This window comes from Peromyscus leucopus, chromosome 23 (assembly GCF_004664715.2).
Source record: "Peromyscus leucopus breed LL Stock chromosome 23, UCI_PerLeu_2.1, whole genome shotgun sequence".
Taxonomy (NCBI): domain Eukaryota; kingdom Metazoa; phylum Chordata; class Mammalia; order Rodentia; family Cricetidae; genus Peromyscus; species Peromyscus leucopus.
Window position 1 is genome coordinate 41,270,020 of NC_051082.1, and position 15,582 is coordinate 41,285,601.

Below are 15,582 nucleotides of genomic sequence, written 5' to 3' on the forward strand. Positions count from 1 at the left end.
GAACTAGAGAGTGACCTTCCATTGTGTTGTCCAGAGTTCCTCCCGGCCCTGCTGTCTGGTGCCCCTGGCTCACACAGCAGGCAAGGGTACAGGAGGGGACCTTCTACATGGGGTAGGAGATTCCCGCCCATAGCTCATATGCCAGAGGAAGCCTCGGTCCCAGAACCCTCTGCAAGATCCCAGAGGGCAGTGGGCCTTGGCACAACCCCTCTGGGAATCAGACCAAGTACAGTGTGGCCAACTCTGCCTTCATTGTAGTAGGCCTTACCATGTCTCGGGCAGAACTGTGGGCCAGGCCCAGGTGGCATTGCAGCCTCTGGAATGTTGACAGGTCCCTGTACTTCATCCCAAGCCCTGTGTGTGTGCTTGGGCTGGGTCCCCCTGGATTCTTTGTATCCAGAGAGGGGATGGTGCAGCCTCACTTTCAATTACCACTGAGCAGCTGGGGACCAGGGCAGACCTGGGGATATCTTTGTTCTGACAGATGGCCACTTCCTTCCCACCCTGAAGTCCACTGGGCTCAGAACTAGCCTGGCCATGCCACATCAGGCATTTGGGGTGCAGCCTGAGTGATTCTGGTCTGTATGTAACTTCTAGCTGGCTTTCCCAGGCTGGTGTCCTGCCTCCACTTTGATGGTGGCTCTGTGTCCTCCTGCTCTCGAGAAGCCACCCTCAGGGACTTAGGATGTGAGGGTGATGGAAGGACCTTGAAACAGGACAACACAAGTCAGAAAACGCATCCCTTGACTGTCCCGGGGTCCTCACACAACCTGAGTCCCTCCTTGGATTTGATTGAACACTCAAGTAGGTGGTAGGTAGAGGCCAGCTCAGCCCTGAGATGGGTGGGAACTGTGGCTCCAGTGAGCAGCCTTTGAGCCCTGAGTCGAGAGCAAAGACCTGAGGTGGAAGCCCCGGCTCCGGCTTAGGCCTTCCCTGCTGGTACCTCTGCCCAGGAGGGTGTAGAGGTAGGCTGGGGCTCGTGCACAGTCATTCAGGGGACTGCAAGGAAATTCCGGCTAATGATGGCATACTCCAGACCCTCACAGACCTAGGCAGAAACATCAGTGAAGAATTAATAACCAAGGCTGAGGAGCTGACTCGGTCCTAAAGCGTTTACATGGAAGCTGGAGATCCCAAGAACTCAAGAAAAGGCGTGGAGGTCTGCCTGGAATTCCATCTTCAGAAGACAGAGAGGGAATCCACAGACCAAACTGGCTAGAGAGACTTAACATATTGGCAAACTCTGGGTTTAATTAAGAGACACTGTCTTGCCAGGCAGTGGTGGCGCACACCTTTAATCCCAGCACTCAGGAGACAGAGGCGGGCAAATCTCTGAGTTCGAGGCCAGCCTGGTCTACAGAGCGAGTTCCAAGACAGCCAGGGCTACACAGAAAAACTCTTTCTCAAAAAACCAGAGGGGGAGCAGGGCGAGACGGACCCTGCCTCGGCCAGTACAGTGCAAGAGTGATTCAGTGATTTCCAACCTTAAGCCTCCATGTGGTATTTGTAATCTAAGAAATAAAGCTTGTCTGAAGATCAGGGGACAGAGCCAGCTTCAGAGTTAGCCACAGAGGTCAGGCAGTGGTGGCACACACCTTTAATTCCAGCACTTGGGATCACACACCTTTAATCCCAGCACTTGGGATCACACACCTTTAATCCCAGCACTAGGAAGGTTGAGACAGGAAGTGATATGGCTGGGCAGAGAAGGGAATATAAGGCAGGAGGAGACCAGGACTCTGGCTCTTGCAGGCTGAGCAGTTGGTGAGGTAAGAGGTGGTGGCTGTGGCCTGCTCTGCTTCTCTGATCATTCGGCTTTCACCTTGATATCTGGCTCTGGGTTTTTAATAAGACCAAGTGTGCGCGCACGCGCGCGCGCCACACACACACACACACACACACACACACACACACACACACAAATGCAAAGGAAAAAAATTGATCCAGACGATCCAGGCATGTTGTCACACTTTCTCTAATCCCAGCACTTAAGAGGCTGAGGCAGGGGGATGAGCCTGGCTACATACTGAGTTGGAGGCCAACTTGACTATTTAAGGCTGTCTCAAAAAAGAATTAATGAATTCAAGAAATTTAGAATGCTCCCTTTACAGTCGTAAAATAACAGAATTGTAGAATTGGAAGTTGACTCTGTATCCCTGATGTTACAAATGTAGGTATCCCAGATGGACTGAGGTACCTCTACAGTAGGTGTGCTGAGGGTGCACATCCCCTAAGCCACCACATGCACACAGGGGATCTGGTCTCCCAGAGCCCCTTAGACTGTCCTCCATATCCTGAGGTGTCTGTCTTGGTTCCCAGGTGGGCCCAGAAGCAGAAGAGCTGGAGATTCCAGAAGACGAGGCAGACGTGGCTCCTGCTGAACATGTATGATGAGGACAAGGTCTGTGCACAGTAGACGGGCCAAGGTGGGGCCCTTCATGGGTAGTAGGACATTCAAGTGCCAGGGTCCACGGGGCCCTGAATGGACAATGGGACACTTGGGTGACAGGGTCCGTGCACAGGTGGACATCTAAGCAAGGTTCCTGCATGGCAGATGAGCACCTAACCAGGATACCTGCGTACAGGCTGGGTCTTCCAAGGACTATGCATGGCAGACAGGCACACAGATGGGGACCTGGCACAGAGAGTAGCCCACCTAAGTGATCCAGCAGGCAGGAGCCAGGAGAGGGACTGTGCACATGGAGGTCATGGGGACCCCTGAGGATAGAGGTGCAGCCTGGGAGGGCTGTCCTTGAAGTCCCGTGCGGTGTGGTGTCCTCTCTCACCCCTCCCCCATGTTTGCCAGGACCCTCGACCCCTTCCTTGTCCTCAGTGCCACCTGCACTGTGTGCAAGAGTGTGGGTGTGCCGGGCTCTTCTCAAGGCAGGGTTTAGTTCCTTGGGATGAGATGGAATTTGCAAGCAGAACCCCACGGCTAAGTTAGGGGGCTGGAACTGCCCTGTCAGGGCGTAGGATGCTCCATGTGTGCCTTTGAGGGTGCTGGGCGCCCATATCTGGAGGCACCCAGTGAGGGCCCTGCCCATCAACTCCACCCACCTCCCGGCAGTTCCACCCACCTCAGGCACAGGCCTGCACCTGCTGTGTGGGTCTCCCCTGCGTAAGGGCTTCGAGTGGGCGCACTGAAATAGACGATCTTGAAATGGAAACGAAGTCAACAGCTGGGCGAGGGCTCAGTGGGCAGAGTGCTTGCCTGGTGGGCACAAGGCCTTGGCTGCTTCCATCTCTGGGACCCCATAACCTGGGTGGGGCGGTGTACACCTGCAGTCCCAGCGCTGCTGTGGGAGAGGGAGAAGGATGAGGCGTTTGGGGTCATCCTTGGCTGCTTAGTGAGTTCAAGGCCAGCCTGAGCTGGAGATGATGCCTCAAAAAAAGTTTTTAACGTTTATTAGGGAGTATCTGAGGCACAGGAGGATCATGCCAGCACACTGGCCTCTTAGCAGCAGGGTGGTCTGGGGTCCCTTACCCACAGCTCTGCTGGGAGACCCCAGTGTGAGGACGACGCAGGTCGTCCCCCGTTGCTGCTGGTCCCCGGGTGAACGCCTTGCCTGCCACTGCTCAGCGTCCCCACGCCCTGTCCCTCAACACCGCCCTCTTCTCCCCTAGGTTCCTGATGAGCACTTCTCTACCCTGCTGGACTACCTGGAGGGGCTGAAGGGCAGTGCCCGTGAGCTGACGGTCCAGAAGGCCGAGGCGCTGATGCAGGAGCTCGATGAGGCCGACCCCGAGGCCCGAGATGCTCGGCTGGGGAAGATGGAGCGCCTTCGGCAGGTGCTGCAACTACTCTCCTAATGGGAGGCGGCGGCCTTGGGTCCTGAGGACACTCTGGCTACCTCCTCGCACGCCTGTGGGAGCAAGCAGGTCACCAGAAGGTCATCTGCCTTGAGGACTTCCCTCCAAAGTCCTGGGAAGGATCCCCATCCCCCACCTATAAGCAGCCCCTGTGCCTGGAGAGGGGAACATGGTCTCCCTGAAACAGCTCCGAGGTGCCACGCCCACATGTGTGGCCCTAACGTGGCTGTAAACAGATTCTATTTTTCTATCAATGATATCTCAGAGACTGGCCCCTGCTGGCTTTCTCCATCAGCTGGGGTTCCCTGGCGGCCACTGCAGTGCAGCCTGAATGCAGCTCACCTGCCTGCAGGGAGACCCCGCTGCTGCAGGCTTGTAGTGGAGACCTGGGGCCCGTGAGGCTGCTGCTCCTTGACCCCTGCTGACAACCACATGCTGTCCCTGGGTGTCAGGAACTAGGTCCACTTCCTTCTTGTTGAATTGTCTCAGCCAGTGTTGGAAACAGAATGACTAAGCATTTGTGTCTGGACCCATGTCACCATCAGAACACATACCCGGACTCCCACTGGGTGACTTTTCCTGGGGACCATAAAGAAACATCCATAGATGCCACGTAGGGAAGGCACTGACCGGCCAGAGAGGATTTGGTGCAAATCCAGCTCAGTGAGCAGTGAGTTCACTGGGGTCTGCGTGGGTGCCATGGGTGTCTGCCTTCTGCCTCCTGGGCTGTCCAGCTCACAGCTTCCAGAACTCCTCACTCACAACCCCTTTGCCTCAGAGTGACTTTTACACACCCCTGGGTATAGAGGTATATAAAAGAGGTTTATAGATCAAATATTATATACTAGATCATAAGAAATTTATTTTAAAGCAATTCTGAATACATATAACTTTGCCATTTATTAACGATTAAGACAAATTTGCATATTTATGACCGTCTAATGCAGCATAGTCCACAGGTGTGAGGCCTTGTTGCTGAGGGGGACAGAACAGAAAACACTGAAAGCCTGTTTCCGTAAACTGTCTCGAGCCCTGAGACTCTTTAACCCAGCTCTCAGGAGGCAGGGGCAGGGGGATCTCTGAATTGGAGACCAGCCTGGTCTACAGAGTAAGGTCCAGGACAGCCAGGACCACACAGAAACCCTGTCTTGGAAAAACAAAAAAAATAAACATCTGGCAAGCCAGGTAACATCTGGCCCTGAGCCAGGGTGTTTCAGGTTGCATATTATGTGGCAGGAGGGCATGCACAGTGGTTCTGAGCATGCGTGTGTGTTCAGAACCAAGGCTGTAAGGGAGTTGCATGTGTGACACCTTCTAGGATTTGTTACATGTTTTCTCCATCTATCAATTTATTTATCTTTGTTTTTCTAGACAAAGTTTCTCTGTGTAGCCCTGGCTGTCGTGGAACTGGCTCTATAGACCAGGCTGTCCTCAAACTCAGAGATCCATCTGCCTCCCAAGTGCTAGGATTAAAAGTGTTCGCCACCGCCGCCACCGCCACCACCACCACCACCACCACCACCACCACCACCACCACAGACTACACATTTTCCTTGTAATTTTTGAGCGTTGCACAGAAATGTCTGACTTGCCAAGTATTGTTGAGATAGGGTTGCAGCCCACAGTTGAAAAGGCAGAAGGGAATGGGGGCTGGGATCTCAGCTGGATCAGGTGACCCTCCCACCCTCCGTTTCCGTCCCCTCCATGGAATGTTAACAGGCCCAGTCCCTCAAGGGTCTCCTTTGGGTGGTGACAGCTTCCCTGGTCCAAGAGGACAGAGTTCCACCACCCACTCCCAGCTCCAAGTGGACAGGACATGCGTCACAGTGAGGACATGGCCAGCCAGAGCCAGCTGGGCTGAAGCCAGGCTTCCCTCAGCTGCCCAGAGGCCCAAGTGTTCAACAGCATCCTGAGCCAGTGAGAGCAGCCACGGTTCCTACGTGAGCAGTGCTTTCAGATCCAACTGCCGCTAGAGGGCAGTAGTCCCTGCATCCGCAAGCCTAAGGCACATCCTCTCACTGCCCTCCTGCCTGGAACAAGATGCCACAAGGCAGAAGAGAGGATGCACACTGGGGCAGCCCCTGGGCTTCGAACTACCAGCTCACTTGAGTGGAGCAGAGCTGAGCTGTCCCTGGGGCTTGTTAAAGTGTTAAGATGGAGCTGGGTGGTGATGAAAAACGCCTTTCGTTCCAGCCCTCGGGAGGCAGAGGCAGGCAGATCTGTGAGTTTGAGGTCAGCCTGGGCTGCACAGTGAGTTCCAGGACAGCCAGGGCTACACGGAGAAACCCTCTGAAAAAAGGAAACAAAAGCCATAGGCTTGTCTCAGGTCCCTAGCACTCGGGCTCAGTGGCAGAATACTGCATTCCTGTGGGGAGAGAGGCAGACAAAGAAAGCATGGGCCCCTTCCTGGGTCATGGGTCTCGGGCACCTGACCTCACCTACAAAGCCCTGTCCTCAGCCTTGCCCTGCATCCCTGAGACACTTCTGTCACTTCTGATTGAATTACTGTAAAGCCCTGGCTAGGGCTACCACCAAAGCAGTGTGACACCGGAGCCCAAGGGGGCTCATTCGTGTCCCTCACCACCACCACCAGACTCTTGGTGCCAGAAGGGACCCGAGTGTCACATGATCGGGGTCTTACATGCAGTCCAGCTGGCTCTTGCCACTCCTGGTGGCATCTAGCTCTGCCCTCCCTCCCCACCTGGGGAAGTCTTGTGCTGTCTGCGGCCGTACCAAGGGCCACAGGGATGCTACTGAGGAAGACCCTGCTGGAGTTGGCATGTTGTCGTAATAGACATGCGCAGCAGGCTTGTCAGGCTCAGCATCCCAAAGCCTTGAGTGAGCACACTGGAAACAAGGAATATAAACAACACAGAGAAGGGAGGGAGAGAGCAGCTGGGAGGATCAAGAACCATAGCTCTGGGCCCCCTGGTGGCCAAGTCAAAAAGGGAAATGTGGCGGGATCCTCACTGTCAGTGCGAACTGGCTTCAGGAACCCAGGAGGGAGGTTCCCAGGAGATCAGCTGGGAGAGGAGGCTCTTTTTCACCAAGGATTCTTGACCCAGGTGACCACGGAGTGTCAGTCTTCACAGCAGAAGAGGCAGAAGGGGACGAAATGTCACCTATGGTCAAGCTCAGGCATCCCCTGGGGTTCCCTTGGTTCCAGTCAAAGGTGAAGCACCCCAAATTAGGCGGACTCTGTCCAGGTAGAGAGCTAGAAGGGTACGCTGGGGCCTGTGGAAGAGCTGTAGGCCAGGCATCTGGGTATGGGGACCCCATGGCCTGGTGCGGAGCCAGTGGTAGAGTCTGGTGGGAAAGGTCCATGAAGTGCCTGGGACTGAGTCCGTGCTCCGGGGATTTGGCTGCCTTGGGGACCGGAGTGGAAAACAGTCTGTAGTGTTCGGGGTATAGGAGCCGGGAAGCACCGTATCAGGTCAAGGTAGAGCTGCTAGGCTGGCCAGGGGGTATATCTGCACCCCCCTCATGATGCCCAGAAGAAAGGCCAGCTTCCAGCCTTCAGTGGACAGAGGTGGGCAGTCTGGCTTCACTGTACACTGTGACATAAAAACTGGGGTACTCAGAGGGACAGTTGGCACTGTCTGCCCATCATTCATGGCTAGGGATGTTCCAACTGCACCATTGCCCGCAATGTGCCCCGAGGGAGAGGTAGGCTAGGCTCTGGTAGTTTTCCAGTGTGTGAGCACCCTAGGATCTAGGCACCGCACACAAGGTCTGGGCAGGTGGCCGCATGGTGAAGGCTGGGGCAGGCCGCAGATCCAGGTCTGCGGGGCTGAGACCGGGCGGGGGCAGCAGATGGTACCGCTTGAGGAGGCCGGCAAACAGCAGGAAGAGCTCTGTCTTGGCCAGGCTCTTTCCAACGCAGACCCGGCGGCCTGTAAGAGAAACCAAGGCACCATGTAGGATGCCAGGCCTGCTTTTGGAGAGGAGAGGAGAAAGCAAGAGCCGGTGAAGGCACTCCCTGAAGGCTGAGGGCCAGCAAGTTACCGGTGGAGAAAGGCAGGAAGGCGCCCCGCTTCACGAAGCGCCCGTCAGCGTCCAGGAAGTGCTGTGGGTTGAACTGGCTTGGGGTCGCCCATTGCGTCTTGTCCAGGAGCACTGAGGTCAGCAGAGGTATCACAGGGGTGCCCTGCGGGGTAGAGGGGTCCCAGGGTAGGCTGTTCGTCTTAGAGGGAGGGGAAGGGGTAGAGCGCCACCTGGGGGGGAGTTCCTGCCTCGCACCTATACCACAGGCGAATGTGAGACCCAGGAAGTCCCCTGTCCACCCCATCAGAGGGAAGGGGTAAGTAGGACCCCACCTTGGGAAGCAGGTAGCCCCTCAGCCGGATGTCAGCAGCTGTGCAGCGGGGCACATGGGGCAGGAGTGTGATGTACCGCTGCGTCTCATGCAGCACTGCATTGGTGTAGGGCAGTGCCCGCTGGTCCTCGGGCCGCGGTAGCTGCCTGGGGCCCAGCACTCGGTCCAGCTCCTCCTGCACGCGGCCTGGGCCAGAGGGTGGCACTGCATGGGTGAAGCCCCATCCCTGACCCCTAAGGGTTCCAACCCCCTACCTACCGGGGGGTGACTCTCACCCTGCACGTGTGGGTGCTTAACCATTAGGAAGACTGCCCACTGCAGCGTGGCCGCCGTGGTCTCCGTCCCAGCCATGACCATGTCCAGTGTGCAGGCCAGGACATTGGCCTCGTCAAACATGTCCTCGGGGTCATCTTCCTGCAGGGCAGATGATTAGAACTAGGCTCGAAGCTCTATGATCCAACCCCAACCTGTGGGTCCACCCAGTCCTAGACCCCAGAGGAGAATGGGTAGAAGTCAGGCTTGGCGAGGGTGGGGGTGGAGGGATAGGAGGGATGGGAGGGGGTGTAAAATGGCGTTTACTGAGGGTCCACCCAACCCCTGTGCCCATTCCAGGTAATTTGAGGGGCCAATCTCACGGAGAAGGAGGTTGAGACTCCCAGAGGTCCCCAGCAGATGGGAAAGAGCCCTCGGCAGTTCCCCTCCCCTGAGCTGGGGCCGCTAAACCCCTGACGGGCCTCGGGGAAGCCCTGTCCCTGTGCACACCTGGCCCTGCTGAAGCAGAGCCTCCAGGTAACTCCGCACGGGGCCGCCACTGGGCGAGGGTGGTCTGTGCGCCTCCAGGAGGGTTCTCAGGATGGCGCGCACCTCCTCGATCTTGCTCAAGACAGGCCTGTGCAACCGCAGCAGAGCCCCGAGGCGGGGGAAGGTGTTGAATAGCTGAGTGGGCGGGACAGGGGGTGGGGTAGAGGTGAGATGACGTGCGGTTCCTGTGAGCAAGCCGATCCATCAGCAGGTGCATCGGGCAATGCCGCCTCTGGCCACAAGAGGGCACCAGACCGGCAGTACTGGAGGCTTGCCACCCTCTGGGAAATCCAGGGGCCAGGAGGGAATCTCGGGGTATTCAGGAAGGAGCCAGCTGACCTGATGTACTTGGATGGCTCTGTCAAGAGCAAGAGTAATGGCTGCCTAGGGCCCTAGTCCCTTTCTATCATCGCTGGGCGGGAAGGGCAGAGGAGGGATGGCTACCATGGAGAGGGAGTCACAGCTATGGGGCTCACGGGTCTTGGGGAGGGACAACATTCGGCTTACAGTAGAGTGGATCTGGTGCCGGTAGGTATTCAGAATTCCAGCTGCTCCTACCTTGGCAATTGCTGGTGGGAAATGTCACCTATTGCTGTAAAGTGATGAGGACCATTCCTCCTGCCCGAGCTATGGGGGGGACCCCACCTCCTCCATCCCCCAGGGAGTGCTCTGAGGTTGAGCTCACCGCTTGCTCTGACCACGTGGGTGGGAATCCCAAGCTTGCTCACCACAGTGGCTGCTCCTCCTCAGCCCCATGGGGCCTCATCCTGAGCCAGAACCCAACTGTAAGGGCTAGGTGCTGGGTGCCGAGTGCCCAGGCTTCAGTTAGGAACACGGTGGCCCTAAACCAGGACTCTAAACTTCAGAGCACTGGACATAGGAAGGGCTGATTTTTGTGATTTCTGTGATGAGGAGCGTGTGGTCAAGAACACCTTTAATCCCAGCACTCAGGAGGCAGAGACAGGTAGATCTATGTGAGTTCAAAGCCAGCCTGATCTCTAGAGAGTTCCAGGACAACCAGAACTATAGAGAGAGATCCTCTCTCAAAAAAAATAAACAAAAGGGGCTAGAGAAATGGTTCAATGGTTAAGAGCACTGACTGCTGTTCTAGAGGACCTAGGTTCAATTCCCAGCACCACTTGGCAACGTACAATTGACTATAACTCCAGTTCCAGGGGACCTGACACCCTCACACCAATGCACATAAAATAAAATTTAAATAAATGAATAAAAGGTGCTTGGGTGTGAGGGACCTGTAGGACATGGGTCCCACAATACTGTGAAAGTCCCCCCCCACCTTTATCAGCAGTATCTATTGCTGTAGGGGTATGAGGATGTCCCATCTGCCAAAGAGCATTGGGCTTGGTTCCCATGCAAAACATGCCAACCAGTGGCCAATGTCACACATCCCTTGTTCATTTAGTGTTTATTTTCTCTTTTGAAACAGGTCTCGTGTTGCTTTGGCTGCCCTCGGACTCACTATGTAGCCAAGGATGACCTTGAATTTACAATCCTCCTGACTCCAGCTCCAGAGTGCTGGGATTATAGGTGCTCCGCTTGTGTGGTGCTCGGGATGGAACCCAGGACTTCGTGCATGCTAGGCAAATGCTCTACCAATGAAGCCACGTCCCCAGCCCCGGGGCTCCTGTTCAAAGGGTGAAGGCTGACAGCAGCGGAAACGAGAAGAGTGTAGGGTGCCAGCCAGCCCCGGCCTCGGGGTCCAGAGCTGGCCCCCACACCCAAGTTCAGCAGGGGCTCAATTCCCTGTGGAGTGGCGGCCTCTCACCTGTATGCCAGGCGAGCCCAACAGGACCATGACCTGGTCGATGAGACTCAGCAGGGACACGAACACAGGGTCCTGGTAGTCAAAGCGCTGGCCGAAGAGGAGTGTGAAGGTGACATTGCAGGGTGCCCAGCCCAGCAGGGCCAAGGGGAAGGGCTGGCCTAGAGGTCGGGGAGGAAGACAGGCCTCAGGTGGGCAGGGATGCCAGGGAAGGGCATTCCGCTCCCCCACTCACCTCCATAGCTGTCCAGCTGCCTCTCAAGGCAGGCCAGCTCCTGCAGCACCTTGCCCACCATGGGTGGTTGTCGCACACCCAGGCTGTGCAGCGTGCGCACCGTGAATTGGCGGGCCGCCCTCCAGTGAGCTCCAGAAGAAAAGAAGATGCCTGTTGGGTAGACATGAGCCATGAGTGCCAGCCACGCCCCATCCTGATGATGTATGCGGGGATCAGGGGGCCCAACTGGGAGCCCCAGGCTCAACTCCAGGCCCCTCCCATTCAGAGGTTACCCTTGGTCATACCTCTTTGGGCTTGTAATGGACTGATCCTGTCCCTCCCCAGCACCAGCCCCAAGAGGCCAAGCCCCATTCCACCTATCGGGGAATCTCAGCGCCCACCTACCCCCACCTCGCTGGATGTGCTGGAAGATGGGGATTGGGGGTCTGTCGGCCAGCTCCTGCCTGGTCCCAACCAGGGCCTCCTTCACCACCTCATAGCCTGACAACACCACAGTCTTCTGAGATCCCAGGTGGACTGTGAACACTGGCCCGTAGCGTTCTGAGAGCTGGTAGGGACAGACGGGCATCAGACAGGCAGCCCCCACCCACCCTCCAAGAGCTGGGGTTAGCAGGACAGCAGTATGGTAGACCACCTCAAGAGCCCCTCCGGTCTCCCCAGGAGGGACGCTGGTCAGACTGCCATCTCATCATTTCAAAGACAAAAAGAAATTGAAAATGGGAAAGCAGGAGTTGAATTTGTGTGGGTCTCACCAAGAGCCGTGGCTGGGCCTGCCTCATATCTGATTCCCAGAATCAGGCCTGAAGGAGGGCCTGAGCCCCTGAACCTAGTTCCTGAAGCCACGTGGAGTCTAGCCTGATCCATCCTAGGAAAGGCGAGGGCAGAGCCACTTCAAGTCAGGTCTGTGGCCGTGTGGACTTCTCGGCAAACAAGAGTTCCCCAGACAAAGTTCAAGGACCTCCACCCCACCGAGTCAGTCAGCCCTGGCTAGAGGCAGTGCAACCAGCTTCCCCTCACCTCTGGGTCCTTGGGAGAAGTCACACCCCAGGAACACCCCTCCCCGCCTCCCCAGACAAGTGCACTGCTGCATGATCTGCAGCCATGCCCATTTCGGTCACTTCTAGACAGATCTGCCAGCTTCTTCCTCACTGTCCCACGCAGGCTCCCCCCCCACACACACACACACACACGCCTCACAGAGCCCTCCCTGCCCACCACTCCTGAGCCGTAACCCTGGGCTGCACTTCCTGCCTGTGTCTATTTTCTTTATTTGTATTTGCGATGCTGGGATAGAAGCAGGCCCTTGTGCATGCTAAATATGCACACTACAATGAGCTACATCCCCAGCCTAGGTCACCTCTTCCTTCCTACATCTGCTCCCTCAGGACGAGCCTCTGGCCTCCTGTATCCCCCCACTGGCTTCCCTTGTCAGAGCTGGGACGCGGACACCGTCCAGGCTATGAAATGACATAGGACTGCCCACCCTACCTCCATCAGTGCCCGGTCCTGTTGGGTCACACCCAGCAAATGCAGGTTCCCCAGGAACGGCAGAGGGCGAGGCCCAGGGGGCCACCGAGGGGCCAGGGAGGGGTCTCGGGCATAGCCCCGGAGCAGCCCCCACAGCCCCAGGAGCAGCAAGACGCCCCAGACACCCAGGAGCAGCAGAGCCATGTGAACAGCTGGATAGCAAACCCTCAGCTCTCCAGGGGCCCTGTGATCCCTGTGCCTTATAGCCATCCTCCCCAGGGCGTGCCGGCACCCCACCCACCCCACTACCCTGAGAATGTGGAACGAGCAGTTTGCAGGGGCCAGCCCATCAGGAGGCTTAAAGCTACAGGCTTTGTGGAATGTGGGGTCGCCTCTGTGGCAGGGAGCCTGGGTTGGGGCTGAAAGAACCTCTGTAGGAGGTGCAGGGCCGAGGCTTTGTGGTCACAGGTTGTCCAAGCCCGGACCCTCTGGGGTCAGGCTTCCAGGATATCCATACCCTTCCATGTGCCCCCAGGTTTTCAGTGACATGGCTGGAGCCCATTGTCTCTTCTGTCCCCAATTCTCTGGGAACCTGTTAGTTCTACATGGTCTTCCCATCAAAGCGGAACTTGTGGCTTTGGGGACTGGTTCTTCATCCTGAAGGGAAGAGCCCCCTGTGTCCTCAGATTAGATCCGTCAGAAGCAGGACCCTAGAGCCCAGCAGGTGCAGGGCCTCTATCTAACACTGAGTGCCCTGTGTAGCCATCAAGGGCCTCAAAGCCCACGGCCTTCAGAAGCAGCCAGTGTCTCCTGAAGTCGAGGGCACTCGCCCCAGCAACCTGGAGAAAGGGGCAGGGCCACCCAGACACTGAGGGGCCATCTAGCAGACTGTGTACAGACACAGCAGGTGGCCAGGTTTACAGCCCCAGCTGTCTGGGCCCTAATCCTGTCTCTTAAACCCCGGTGGCCTCACTGGGGAGGAGGTGTCCCCGTGAGAAAGGGCTGTGCGGGGCGGGCGGCTGTTGGCACCAGAAGTAGCTGGGCTGCTTCCCGCAGCCTGCCTCAACATGAGGCCCCTGGAGTCCTGTTCCCCCTCCACACACTCCAGCAGGGCCCCTCACCGTGGGGCTGTGCCCTGGGGTGTCATCCACGCCCTGCACAAATGCTGAGCTGAAGCAGAGGCAGAAGTCACCCCCACTCCCTGCACCCAGGTCTTGCTCCCCTGGATTGCCTGTGGAGCAAAGCCCAGCCTAGACTGTATCTCACTTGCACTGGGAACCTAGCACCTCGATTCCCTGGAACAGAATGAGCCTGGGCTGGGACAGCTCCTTGTCATCACCGTGGATGTCTGGGCCATGCTTCAACCAACTGCTACCAAGGCCACTTACTGGGCATCCAAGCTGGGGATCCTTCCCAGCCAGGGAAATCTACATCATTGCTGCAGGAAGCATTTATGGAGCACTCTCCCTGTGCCAGCCTTGGCCAGGAGTCAAAGCCGTGGAAATCAGTGGCGGAGGGACCAGAAGGATCCTGCCAACACAATTCCAGGGCAGGACTGGTGGGATTCCGTTTGCTATTGGATATGCATTGGATGGCTGGGTGAAGTCAAGGCAGTTGGTGTTCTGTGGGGTCTGTACCGCAGCTAGTGAGCTGAGATTTGCCTGGCTGTCGGGGGCAACGTGGTGTGGAGGGAGGTGTCGAGAACCCAGACAGGCTGGGACAGGAGAGGTGTCAGGGTGATCAGGGCTGGAGTCTGCAGCCCCTCCAGGAGCAGGCATGAGCTCACCTGCCAACTTAAGAGTCCCTATGGCTGCAGCAGAGCCCACCCCAAAGTTGCCTGGGTGAGTGAAGTAGTCTGATGTCCAGGCATCGATGGACAGCTCCTCCCTGGGGCCCTAGGAAAAGGCTGCAGCGTCCATGCGTGTGCTGTGACTGGTGTGGCCCAAATCCTCCTGCTTCTTCCTCCTGAGGGCTGGGGTTACAGGCAATACTGCCCAGTTACCTTGAGGGCTATTTGGGGGAAGGATTTTTATTGTTGTTTATTTGATAAAGGGTCTCACATCTCACGTAGCTCAAACTGGCCTTAAATTCTATGTAACTGAGGCTGACTTTGAACTCCTAATCCTCCAGCCTCTTCTTCACTAGGACTTAGATTACTATTGTGCACCATGACCAGTTAAAAGATTCTGTGTGTGTGTGTGTGTGTGTGTGTATGTGTGTGTGTCATGTGTCCATATGTGCATGTTCGTGTGTGAGTGCACACATATGCCACAGCATGTGTGTAGACGTCATAGGATGACCTCTGGTGTCCGTTCTCACCTTCTGCCTTGTTGGAGACGGTCTCTTGTTTGCAGCTGCCTGGGACACACTAGCCGGCCCAAGGGCTTCAGGGATTTCTCCTCTCCTCACCTGCCATCTTGCTGTAAGGGGCGCCGGGGACTGCAGACATGGACGATACCACATCCTCTTTTACCTAGGATCTGGGAATCCTCAAACTTGCACATCAAGCATTTTACTCTCTCAGCCATCTCCCCAGCCCCACCTTGTTTATGCAGACAGGATCTCTCACAGGCCTGGAGTTCACCAATTCTGCTAGGCTGGCTGCCCAGCGAGCCCTCAGGGGTTCTTTCCTCTCTGCCTCCTCAGCGCTGTGATCACAAGTGTGTACGACGTGCTTTCTGCCCGGCTTTTATGTGGATATGGGGATAAAACACTTACAATGTTATCAACATTTACAAAACCACATGCGTAGTGCACACAGTCTACTCTGCAGAGAGGTACAGCTTAGCAGATCACTCACTGAGCATGTGCCAGGCTCAGGGCTCCATCCACCAGAGCTGAGAACAAAAGAAAAATATTAAACAGATTCTGATGAGTTTTGGCATGTGTCTGGGCCATTGCCACAATTACACTAGCAAGTATCCGTCACCCTACAGTTTCCCCAAGCCCAGTGTGTCCCTCACCATACATCCATCATACATTGCTTAATGCTATTTTTAACACGACTGTGTACCCTGAATTAGACACGGGCCTCCTTTGCTGTTTTGGGCGTGGTGGGTGTGAATGTTCATGTTGTTCCTAGCCCTAAGCAGTCACAAACCAATCTGCTAAAGATATGAGGGTAAAGCAGAGGGAGGTGGGCATACCTGTGTGCCCAGCACAGGGGCGGCT

General features: G+C 56.4%; 2 protein-coding genes across 3 annotated transcripts in view; one reads left to right on the forward strand and one right to left on the reverse strand.

Annotated features, from left to right (window-relative positions):
* The window catches only part of C23H7orf50 (chromosome 23 C7orf50 homolog), a 107,872-nt gene extending 103,133 nt beyond the window's left edge, over positions 1 to 4,739 (forward strand). The window contains exons 4-5 of the mRNA XM_037198450.1: positions 2,320 to 2,401; positions 3,625 to 4,739. Of these exons, the coding sequence (XP_037054345.1) occupies positions 2,320 to 2,401; positions 3,625 to 3,810 (268 nt within the window). The 3' untranslated portion in view covers positions 3,811 to 4,739. The remainder of the gene's footprint in view (positions 1 to 2,319; positions 2,402 to 3,624) is intronic.
* Positions 4,740 to 6,044: 1,305 nt separating this feature from the next.
* LOC114682220 (cytochrome P450 2W1) lies at positions 6,045 to 12,681 on the reverse strand. Of its 2 annotated transcripts, XM_028856023.2 has the most exons (9): positions 12,433 to 12,680; positions 11,329 to 11,491; positions 10,945 to 11,094; positions 10,713 to 10,870; positions 8,888 to 9,061; positions 8,401 to 8,539; positions 8,127 to 8,311; positions 7,816 to 7,957; positions 6,045 to 7,703 (listed from the first exon to the last, which is right to left on the reverse strand). In XM_028856023.2, the coding sequence occupies exons 1-9, from the start codon at positions 12,613 to 12,615 to the stop codon at positions 7,516 to 7,518; spliced, it is 1,482 nt and encodes a 493-aa protein (XP_028711856.2). In that variant the 5' UTR covers positions 12,616 to 12,680; the 3' UTR covers positions 6,045 to 7,515. The 2 variants fall into 2 exon arrangements, with proteins under 2 accessions (XP_028711856.2, XP_037054346.1); XM_037198451.1 differs by having other exon boundaries at positions 6,045 to 7,957; positions 12,433 to 12,681.
* Positions 12,682 to 15,582: the final 2,901 nt, after the last annotated feature.